Source organism: Diabrotica undecimpunctata, chromosome 2 (genome assembly GCF_040954645.1).
Source record: "Diabrotica undecimpunctata isolate CICGRU chromosome 2, icDiaUnde3, whole genome shotgun sequence".
Taxonomy (NCBI): Eukaryota; Metazoa; Arthropoda; class Insecta; order Coleoptera; family Chrysomelidae; genus Diabrotica; species Diabrotica undecimpunctata.
In genome coordinates this window covers 168,800,792-168,813,228 of record NC_092804.1, presented here as the reverse complement: position 1 = coordinate 168,813,228, position 12,437 = coordinate 168,800,792, and the positions used below count along the sequence as shown (strand labels likewise).

Here is a 12,437-nt window from a genome sequence, read left to right as displayed (position 1 = left end):
ATATTAAAAATTTATTATAGCTGATTTTGGAACAGTAATAGGATTTAACTACTTTTGAAACTATTATGTCATAGTATTATATTGTTGTGAGGGCAAAATTTTTGCTTTAGTTAGATTGTTCCAATAATGAAGCAATTTTTACTGAAAAGTTTTATTCGTACATTTTTTTAATAGTATTTGGTGTCTATTTTTTTAATCAATAGATTCGTCCTCAGCATTCAGTTCAAAATCATCTTCTTCGTCATCTACAGGATCGATTGGTTGTTGCAACATTTCCTCAAAAAACTTTAACTTCTGGTTGTTTTTCCAGTCTGTTCCATAATGGAGATCCAATAAACACTTTATATCTTTAATTTTCGCGTCTTTAACTGCCACACCTTCTGGTATTTCCGGAACAGCTTGATTTCCGAAAACTTTTCCTCTTTTTAAAACTGACTTGGGCTCACCCGTTTCAAAGTTGTAGTTGGCCTCTCCTTGGATCAAAGCTGTGTTTGGATTTCTTGTAGATCGTGTGAAAATGAATTTTTTAGCTTTTTGAAATTGGAAATGCCACTGTCCTGGAGGTTTTACCACAGCTTCTGTGACACTTTTCCAGTTACTGACAGAGCAGTCTGCACCCAGCTTTATCACAGTACAGGTATTTTTAATGATATCAGTGTATTCGTCTGGATTGTTGATAACACTGAAATTTTGAAACTGTCGTTCTAAAATTCCAAAGACTCGGTCTGGCGGGATGAACGAATGTCCGACTACAGGAAAGTATAGTACCACCTTATTCACGTTACGAGGAGCATCCTTAATAAGCCAACTGATAAGCATACCAACAACAATGGTGTTTTTATTTTGTCCCCCACAACCATCAGAAAAGAGTTTGACTGTGGTGACATTTTCAAAGTTCGAGTTCTGTAATCTATGGTACAAAGCAGATGCTATTTGATTGGATCCCTTTTGATACTGGTTTTCTGTCCAAAGATAGGAGAATGTGTTGTGGCAATTTCGTGTGGCTTTGGAGTGCCCCTCACATATAACAAAGTTATAAAGATACAACTGACGCTTATAGTACGCAGCCTGATCAGGTATTTTAGGCAACACCAAGTTTTTTGGCAGTCATAGCTGAACACAAGCTCGTTATCATTGTTCTCTCGTAAGAACATATAAAATTTCTCAGCACGAACTTTATGGACTTTCAACTCCAATTTTAAAGCTGCTCGTTTGTCACCATCCTTTTCGGTTGCTGTCTCGCATTCAAGTCGTATACATGTAGAACACTTATCAGTGTATGGGGCATCAAACCCGATATTAAAATTGGTGGCAAACACGTTTCTGAAGAAATCATACTTGCATGTTAATTTGGGAGTTGGATGTTGCTCACTGTACATATACCACATTTTTTTAATGCTCAGTTCACTCGGAAGATATTGTCTGTGTTTGTTCTTTGCTCTACAGTAGTGTTTCTGCACTGGTACAAAAGATTTAATAAAAGTTTTGATGCTTTCTTTCTTTGTGTTAAACTTTTCAACGTGGCGGGCTCCTCCACGAGTTTCAGATGGGAGTACACCTGTCTGAAGAAATTTTTGGCAAAGTAACTGCACCCGGTTTCGCCTTTCTTGGAGTATTGCAAGTAATGCCGCTCGACACACTTTAATATTTTCTGTTTTATTGTGTCTTTGCTTAGGTAAGTAGAAACTAGTGCTTACCATTCTTTTTGAGGTACGTTCTGGAATCCGGGTTCTTTTTGCAGAAAAAACCATAACATGTTGCAGAATAAATTGTGTCTTCGATTGTAGGTCCGCATCTTTGTAATATCTGCGATGGATTTTTGTTACGTCTTGCAAGGAAAGCTCTGAGCATCGATACTTGCTTTTGCTTGGATGTTTGCAGTTTGGCATTTGAGGAAATCCCTTTGGACGGTGCCTAAAAAAACAAATTTGTTACACTTTCAGTTACCTAATCGCTTTCGCTGTAGTTGACGTTATGAGAGTTTAGGAAAGATTAGCCTGAATCTAAAGGTATAAGTAAAGACGAATAATAACGGATTATAAAAGGTGTCTCGTAAATGTGCCAATAAATTTCAGGGGATAAAAGTATACCTCTAAAAAACATTAAAAATGGTTATGTTAACATACCATTCAAAATGTGTCGTTGTTGAGATACTTTTTTTGTATTGTTTGCCGATATCTCTTAAAATTTTAGTACCTACTGTAGATATGATGAAAGTTTGTATACTAGTACTACTTGATAAAACAAGCATTTTTTTCTAAATTGATCATTTCCAGAGGCGCAGATACAGAGTAAATTTTGGGTTTTTATCCCAATAACTTCTACGTCACTGTAAAATAATGAAGGTTGTTGGCATATTGACGAAACACTGTATAAATTTTTATTATAATAATTACAATTAACTTACCTAGATACTTTTGCAATGGTTTTTTTCCAAGTGGAAGGATTGCTTTTTCGTTTTTTAGCCAAAGAACCAGTTGCCTCTGCTATTACTTCAACATTATCAACGATTTCAGGATTTTCCGCTGGCCCCTCCATGATATTAAGAACTGTATCGTCCAGTAAAAGCACCTGTTATGGTTTATTTTAATGTTTTGAAAAAAAAATAGTGTTATGCTTTTAGGTTTGTCTCAATACTACAATACAAGCGCTTCTATTTCTCACAAAAAATGTTTAACTACCTGCTTCGGTGGTCGATTTGTAACTAACAGTGGCTGTGGCACCGAACTCATGGTCATGTGGGTTTAGTATTTCTTTTAACTTGTTTTGACACCGTGACAGATTTAACTGGTTTTGAAACCGACCACCGAATACATTTAACTGCTTTTGGAACAGTCCGAACTTTTCAGCCGGTATTTTCAACGCAATGTAACTGAGTTTGGAACAGTTTGAAGATACACACATGTAAGGAGACTAACAAAGAATTCATTGAAATCATAACGTCCATTTTTTTAAATTTTGGATTTAACTGATTATGGAACTGGGCGACACAAATCATGTAAAACGCCCACATTTGATTTGTAATTAAAAAAACTTACCTCCAATTAGGAACATCCATGATAAATTAAAAAAGAAAACAAAACAATGCTATGCCGGTACGTAAACAAACTTTTAAAGCGAGCAACTAGCAACTGATGAAATATCTTAATCGATATGTTTGACAGTAAACCCCACAGGCGCCATCTATCAACGGTAAGTTTAAGTTTATCAATTTAAGGGAAATAGATCGATTGCCTTTTAACACGATACACAGACTACCGGTATGTTCTTGCGCATGAAAGGCGAACGCGTGACGTCATGTGGGAACCTTAATTTTCATTCGGCAATGCTAAATCAAGCGGTAATTGTTTGAATTTTAAAATTATGTACCTATCATCGCTTTTTAAATAAAAAATTGTATTTTATAATCTTTTTACTGCGATTTTCCAATATGCATTTTATTTAAACATGAATTTCCATTGAAAAATAAAGATTTTATCTTTTGTCCAATATACATTTACCATAATATATTAAAAAAAAAACAAAATTAATATAAACATTCACTTTACTTTTGGGTCTGTAAAAATGTTTCACATAAACTTAACCCCAAATCAATTAGGAAGTTTTAAATTTTAGATAAAATACTTAGAACCAATTACTTGATGACTTTCAAATTTTATTTACAAAGTAGAAAAAGGTTGATTTCAAGTTAAACCAGGTCAGGAATCTAAAAATTTAAAGTGAGAAAATTTTATTACATACATATATATATATATATATATATATATATATATATATATATATATATATATATATATATATATATATATTACTAAGATCTGCTTTCTCTTACTTTTATATTAACTTTTTATTTAATTACTTTAATTAATTATCTAAGTGTCGCAAATACATAAAAAAAATAATCTCAGGGTGCCATTTTAGTATACAAAAAAAATAAATCAGCTTAGGTTATTAGGTTATACTTATCTTTTCTCGAGTCTTCCAGTATCTCTTAGTTGTTCCTTATCGGGATAAAATAGGAAAAGGAAATAAATAGAAATAACATAAATAAACAAATACAAATATCTTTTATTATCAAAAGAAATAATATGAAGATTTATCAAATAAATTCCATGGGCTTAACTGTCCTAATGAAAATTGTACCACATAAAATAATTTTAATTTACCAAATATTTATCGGTTTGTTTTTTTATAACATTGATAAAACAACGTAAACAAGAAATTTGGATATTCGTAAAATAATTACACTTCCTATGAAAATTTTGAAATATTGGAATCTTTGTTCATATGTTTTTGTACTCAAAAAAATATAAAATTCTGAATATTATAAAAAGAAACTTTTTAAATTTATTAAGCAATATTACAACAATAAACAACAATTTGTAACTAAACTAATCCAGAATTACTTTAATCGTTTACAGCTTAATATTTTAAAATTTCAATTTGATCACTTTCAACGCCACTAAGTATGAATTTAATGTATCGAAACTCAAACAACAAACAAGGAGCAAATGGAGCAAATACATTTTAGGTTCCCGCGTGACGTAGATGCGCGGCCGAACCAAATTTAGCGACGACAATCGGCATACCGTTTAGTCTGTGTATCGTGGCCTTTTAAAAGGACAGTAGTAGCAGTAGTAGTATGTGGGTTAATTTACATTCCGAGGAAATATTCAATGTAGTCTCGGATAGTCTAAACCCCAAATAATAGTAGAAGAAATACCAAAGCCCACAAGAGAAGAAATTAAAGAAATAATAAAAGATTATGAAAAGTCTCCGGGAGAACGGCATTGTGGCAGAGAACTTAAAATGGAGGAGAGCCTTTAGAGTGTGGGATGCCGAAGAAATGACCCAAGAATGGAACAAGTCCATTATAATTTTTATGTACAAAAAGGGAGAAGAACTGAATGCGCAGACTATAGAGGAATATCCTTGTTAGAGGTAATATACAAAGTGCTCGCTATACTAATTAAAAAACGATTAAAAATATTTGTGGAGAAGAATCTAGGAGAATACCAGGCAGAATTTGGCAAGGGAAGATCAACAACCGGTCAAATTTTTATGCTAAAACAAATCCTGGTTAATTGATATGAATATAACATTTCAACAAAATTACTTTTCATTGATTACAAAGCTCCAAAGCTGTCTACGATATAGTATACAGAAACAAGTTAATAGAAATGCTAAAAGAATTTTAAGTGCTAGAAGAAATAATAAGATTGGTAAAAATGACAATTAGAAAAACCATTTTTGCTGTGAAATGCAACGGTACAGTCTCGGAAGAATTCGAAGTGAAAAAATGTGTTCGCCAAGGAGAGCAAGGAGACTGTAAGCTTTAGTGGGATAAATATGTCCGACACTCTTTTATACAAAGAGCACCAATGCTTAGCGAACACCGTACAGGAACACTTAACACGATTAGAGGTCGATAAATAAATATTTATCCGATTATTAATAATACATTCATTTATTAAATTATCATGGAGTTGTACGATTGAGCCCAAATGTATGCAACAATATTAACCAATTTTAGTCTTGTTTTCATTTTACAGCATCTTTCAAACTGTCTGGGTAATTCACTAGATAAGGATATAAAAATATAATGAGTACCAATGTGAGATCTACGATTAAAATAATTACTAAAAGAAACAAGTTTTTATGGAGGAATTCACTTTTCTACAGTAAAGTTGAACTGGGGTATGGTTTTTAGTAAACATCGATATGCAGCTCATTCATAAATTCTTCACAGAAATTTCTGTCTTCTAAAATAAATTGGCATATCGATTATATCAATAAAACTGTTCGATAATGTAAAATCGACGATAAAACTATTAGCTAATGTGAAACGGTATACTTGGTTGCCTACAATGCAGGCGAAATACAGTAAAGTACAAAGTACAGTTGTAAGTTGTAAAGTTTTGGATTTTGGACATTACCAACGAATATAAACGCTAAGAATGAGTATCTACGTCTAAATTTTATGTGTAATAGTGATCTGAAGCACATGCTTCTCCTGGCTCTCACATCTATTATATTTGTTGCGGTTTTTCTGTCTATTAATATAGGTGGTTGTTTGACCATTTAGTGAAGGTTATGTGGCCTTTACTGATATCAAAGAATATAGACGCTTATAAGCGTCTATATTCTTTGCTGATATCTTATTGTGATCTTATTTAGGGATGATTTTATGATATATTTATGATGATCATTGTCTTACTATAGCAGCGATGTCTATTAGTCCTCCGTTTTCATGTGCACAATTTCATGTGCACAATTTCATGTGTTGAATTACAGAGATTATGCTGACCTATTGTTCCTAGGTATTCGGTTTCTTTTCCTATCTTAGCGTTCATGTCTCCGATTATTTTTGTCCTTTTTTGGTGACTGATTGTTTGCGGTTTATAGATGTTAATAAATCATTTCTTTTTCTTCTAGGTCTTCCATAGACCAGAGGACGTTTATAGTTGTACTATTAAATAACCTTCATTTAATTCGTAGTTTACACATTTTTTCACTTAAGTAACGGCTGAAAGTTTACTGGCATTCTATTAATTGTTCTTAGAACTTGTACTATGTTATCTTTTATTTCTTTATCAGCAATTGTACTAACTGCATTTCTAGTGTTATTTTTCCATACAAAAAGTTTTATTCTTTATCTACTTCTTTTCATCTTTGTCATACAAAATGTCAATATTTCGGTATCGTTTATGTTTATGTCAGAAAGTTCTTATTATCATTATGAACAGAAAATATTTTTGGACATTTGATGCCTGTCTGACCAGCGTCTACCTTGTTACCTGACGATACGAAAAACACTAAAATTGGAAACATTCCTATTCACCTATTTGCGCAAATAGTTGTCGCGCCACTGACTTAACACGACCAATGAGCATTCGTAATGATTTGGAATGGAAATATAATTAGAAAGCGCCCTTTCAAATTATCAAGTTTTTTTGCTATCAGAGAGTAATACAATACTGTACATAACAGGCCATGTAGGAATAAGAAAAAAGTTACATTTTTATTACTTTAAACGATTTTTCTCACTAAAGTTTTGATAATACTTCTTCAACTTCTTCTATTTTCTGCTTCTCTTTTCTAGTTCAAGATTCTACCTTTCTCCTTTAAATCACTCTCAACCTGTAACATTTTTTTATAATTAAAATATTAAATGATTTTTAATCCTTTTACCCCTGTTGCTGAGACGCCGATGGCCGTATTTGCAAATAATATATACGCGGTTGGTCGTGTTGACCTTCTTCTTCTTCAGATGCAAATTCACTAATGTATGTTAGCGATCACATTTTCCATTAATTCTCTATTTCTTGCAATATGTATCAGAGATTGTATGTCGTTAATCCCTGTCCATTGCCTTATGTTTCGGAGCCAGGACATTTTCTTGCGTCCCATTCCTCTCTTGCCTTCAATTTTACCCTCGATTATAAGTTGGAGGAACTGGTATTTTTCATTTCGTATGATGTGACCTAGATACGCCGTTTTCCTTTTCTTGATGGTTTCGAAAAGTTGGCGTTCTTGGTTTATTCTTTTAAGGACATCTATATTTGTGATTTTCGCTGTCCATGGTATTTTTAGGAGACAGCGATAGAGCCACATTTCGAAAGCTTCTAATCTGTTTATACCCCTTGTTTTGAGTGTCCAGCCCTCTACGCCATATAGCAGCACTGACCACACGTAGCACTTAGTAAACCTTAGTCTCAGTTGAAGATCGAACTCTGAGCAAGTCAGTACCTTCTTGAATTTTACGAAAGCTTGCCGAGCTTGCTCAATGCGACATTTTATTTCCCTGTCCGATGCCCAGTCTTCAAAAAGCCACGATCCCAGGTATTTAAATTTACTTACTCTTTCAATGGACTTAGTATTCAGTGTTATGGTGGAGTTTTCAAGTGCATCCAAGTTTCTGGAGATCATCATAAATTTGGTTTTTTTGGTATTAATCTCTAATCCCATTCGCTTACTGTATTCTCCGATTATAGTGACAAGTTGTTGAAGATCGACTATGTTGTCACAAATTAAGACACCATCATCAGCATATCGTATGTTGTTGATCAATACTCCATTCACTTTGATTCCCATCTTTGCATCCTCCAAAGACTCTTGAAATATGGCTTCCGAATAAATGTTAAATAAAAGAGGGGAAAGCACACATCCCTGTCAGAACGCCCCTTCTTATATGTATGGGTTTGGATATAGAATTGTCTATTTTTAACTGTGCCGTTTGATGCCAGTACAAGTTTTAAATGCATCTTATGTCTTTTTGGTCTATATCAACTTTCTTGAGGATCTGCATTAACTTGTGGTGTTGGACACGATCAAACGTTTTTTGGTAATCTAAAAAGCATAGGAACACATCCTTCTTCTGATCGTAACAATTTTGGACCAGCACCTGTGTTGCTACTATTGCTTCTCGTGTTCCTAAACCTTGCCTAAACCCGAACTGGGAGTCACTGATGTCCCATTCACATTTTTTGTATAATCTTTGATGTAGTATTTTTAAGAATATCTTTAAAGTGTGACTCATCAGGCTAATGAGTCTGTGATCCTCACATCTTTTTGCATTGACTTTCTTGGGCAGGGGAATAAAGGTAGAGCGTAACCACTGTTGAGGATAGCAGCCAGTTTCATAAATTAAGTTAAATATTTTGTGTAGTGTTGAAATTCCCCTTTCATCCAGTAATTTGAGTATTTCTGACGGGATTTCATCTGGTCCAGGTGCCTTATTGTTTTTTGAATTTAATATTGCCTTTTCTATCTCCTCTTTGGTGATTGAAGGACAAGTCAGGTAGTCGTCTGTATAAACTTCACTCATGGGTCTTTCGTCATGGAAGAGCTCCTGGATATAATTTTCCCATATATCAATTTTCTCCTTTTCACCCAGCACTATCTCGTTATCCTGATTAACTATGGTAGTTGGTCTTCGTTTTCTGTATATTCCAGCAGTCTCCTTAAGCTTTTTATGTAAATTACTGTCGTCGTGCTGTCGTTGTAAATGTTCTAGATCGATACATTGTTGCTTAAGCCATTCATTTTTTGCTATTCTTATTTTTGCTTTTATTTGCCTGTTAATGTTTTCATACATATTGCTGCCATCTTGGTTATTCTTGTGTCTTCGTCGTTCTTCCATTAGTAATAGTATTTCTTCTGTCATCCATTTTTGCCTCTTGTTATTTCGTTTGTACCCTAAGTTGTTTTTCATGATGTCTGTTACAGCACTTGTAATCGTATTCCATGTTGGTGTTAGATCTTCGGCAATGTTTGTCGTCAATATTTGAATTTGTGCGTTTATTTCATTGCTTATTTCTGCTTGTATCATTGGGTCTTTCAGTTTGTCCAGTGCTATATGTTGTTGAGTTTCAGGCTTGTTCTTGCATGAAACAGCGATCTTTATAACGGCCACTAATAGTACGTGGTCAGAAGGGACATCTGCTCCAGGGTATGTGCAAGCTCTTTTGACAGTTGTGCTGAATCTACCGTTGATAAGAATGGAGTCTATTTGATTTCTTATTATGTTCGGAGCTCTATCGGCTGGAGATTTCCAAGTATAAAGGCGACGGGGGTGAAGTTGGAACCATGTCGTGTTAACCATTAGGAAATTTTATTGGAATTTACCGACTATCTCAAAAAAAGGAAGGTCCGACTTATTATTCTCGTTACTCCTCGGTTAATTCTTTCCGGTTTCAGGCGATTTCTTTTTGATAAATTGGGTAAACATCTTCGAAGGCACGTTATAGTAATTTTCTGAGAGAACGTAATTCAGAAAGTTTTTTGTTTCTCACGTTTCCAATTGCTAGTACCGTTATTTACCTCGAACCTTTCGATATCGTTAGAACTTTTACCTTCTTAGAAATACATCCAGGCTGGCCCGTCATTTTTAAGTGGGGGATATGCCACCTATTTTTGGGAAAGCTTGTAAAATTTTCTCCACCAACCATATGGCTGCCGTCCGCAGTGTCTCCATTGGTGACTTTTCTAGCACCATCCAAAAGGTTTTCGAAGTTACAAACCTTATCTAGCTATCTTGACCGTGTTCCTCTCTTTCTACTTCCTATGTGGCTTCTACGTAATAAAATCTTTCGCATTATTCTCGTACTCATTTTTTTAGTACTTACCAAACAGCTCATGGTTACAATGTTACCCGAGACGCAAAGTAACCTTGTTACTTGGATTATAACAAGGCTAAATAGTGATAAAGCCTACCACAAACTGGCACAAAAAAAATGGATGTCCTAAAAACAAAGCAAATCTAACTATATAGAAGGCTGTGATGACAAATCACACCGTTTGTCCAGTAAGGTAACTACGCAAACCAGATAAAATATCACTGAACAGCACTGGTTCCGTTTAAAACATGGCTGATTCCGTCTGCGCGAACGAGATGCGCGTACTTATCTTGACAAGCAGAGTGGGCATTCTGGTTGGTTATTATTCTGTGCCAGTACATCGTCTACGTATCCCCACCAATATAAAAACTGTTTGAATACGGGATGTTTTGAAATCTTTGAATATATGAGAATACCGAAATTATCATGCAGAGAGCATGCCAAAAACAGAAGTCTTGACAAGAATTAACAAAGGAATGGAAATAATGGAAGCATAGGAAAGAGAATCTTATAGCTGCGTTACTTGAGGGAACAGTAGACGGATGCTCGTTGGTTGGGAATTATTGATTCCCAACCTTCATATTGTAGTTTTGTTAAATTTTCTTTTATAGTTTAAAGGATTTAGTTCACCATTTGTTTGAGTGTAGACACCAAAAATCAAAATAGTTTAAAATTTCGTATTAACTTGAGGATTTTCTCTTAAAAAAAAATTTCATTTTGTACACCCTGTATATAGTTGCGTATGCAAACTTGTTTGGTATTGTATCATTGTATGGTCATATAAGTTACAATTGTTTTTGCTACACTCAGTATATACATTTAATACGAATTAATAAATAATAATCTATTCCCTAAAATAAATGTCCTCGCCTTGAACAAGCGCAAGCGGAAAACCAACGACAATCAGCTGTTGATTAGACTGCTACGCATGCGTAGAATGCAATCCACACAAGGGAACAAGCGCAAGCGACGCTGTGACCGCACGGTTGCCATTTAAAAGTCAGTCTGCAACGAGCTGCGGTAGTGCTTGTTTCGTGATCAATCTTCAGAAAAACCCATTTTTATTTTTATTTACTTAAACTCTTCTCGTTTCTATTTAGTTTTTCTGCTATTGACAACTGTGCATTTGGGTTTCGAACTGTGATTACGTTTTCCTTTATAGTGTGCGACAAATCCGTGAAACAATAAAAATATTACGCGAAACAATTAGGTTACAGGCCAGTGTTAAGGATAATTTTGCATACAGTGAACTTTCTCGGTATCTTAGCAGCATTCGACAGTCTCTAAAGGGTAGTTATATTATGCTGTTAATGTGAAATAAACTGTCGCACTGGGTCAATACATATTTGATGGCTGTGGCGGTTCCTAACTGCCACTCGAGGGTGTCAATGTCTGTCTCGATGAGCCTAATGCAGGGTACAGCCGGGCCTACGACCGGAGCAGGGCAACAAGGAGGCCTGCATGGGGCCCAACCCTACTATCATCCACAGCATGCCGCAGCACCGGCCCATACACAGGAACAGGTCCAACCGGATAGGCCCATTGGGTACGGAGCCTTCGGAGTTGTTTGGTAAGTTAAGACATAGAATTGTAGTGCAGAGGCGTAGGTGGATACTGCAACAAACAGGATAAATTATAAACTTGTTTTATTTCGTCTAGTGACCCTAGTAATTAGCATTCATTTCCAACAATACATACTAATGTTGTTTTAATTGTTTCAACAAACCTTGAAACGATGCTCTGTTCAACATTACTGCTAAATATTACATCAAAATTTAATAAGTTATTGACAAAAACCATATTTTTAGCGCTATAATTATAAAAGTTTTTAAATGGATAATTTTTGTAAATTTCGATCCAGTTTTAAACAACTTTTGTGTGTATAATACTACTGATTTGAGACGTAAGTATTGTTGGTACATTTTTTCTAAACTTTTGTCGAGAGTTTTAAGTTCATAGTCTATTAAATTCAAACATACACATAATTTGCGTTTCCTAGTCATTTTCACCAAGATCTGCTGCGCCTTGGGGTTCCATTATATGCCACATTGTTCACCACATTATTTTTCCATTGTTCTTTTCACGATATCTTTTTTTATACTACTCATGGAATATTTTGAACCTTAGTTCGTTTGTATAAAGGGCAGTAAGTATCCATTGTTCTAAAAACTTTGTATACGATTCTTAGCATCTATTTTGATTTACCTCTTCAGCTCATGTGTGGGTCTATCTCAACGTTTCTCCAGTAGGTAGCTTCTTCAGGAACTGGGAAAGACTGAAACAGAGATTCATGTTTCACATCTTGATACGTTGAGTATA

General features: G+C 34.6%; 1 protein-coding gene across 9 annotated transcripts in view; it reads left to right on the top strand.

Moving 5' to 3' along the window:
* The first annotated feature begins 11,115 nt into the window (after positions 1 to 11,115).
* Positions 11,116 to 12,437, top strand: part of nmo (serine/threonine-protein kinase nemo) — a 372,069-nt gene continuing 370,747 nt past the window's right edge. For all 9 annotated transcript variants that reach the window (XR_011950114.1, XR_011950117.1, XR_011950115.1 and 6 more), the window contains exon 1: positions 11,116 to 11,688. Coding sequence is in view for 4 of the 9 variants with exons in the window: in XM_072523946.1 (XP_072380047.1) it covers positions 11,468 to 11,688 (221 nt within the window). In the remaining 5 variants the exon portion in view is untranslated. The remainder of the gene's footprint in view (positions 11,689 to 12,437) is intronic.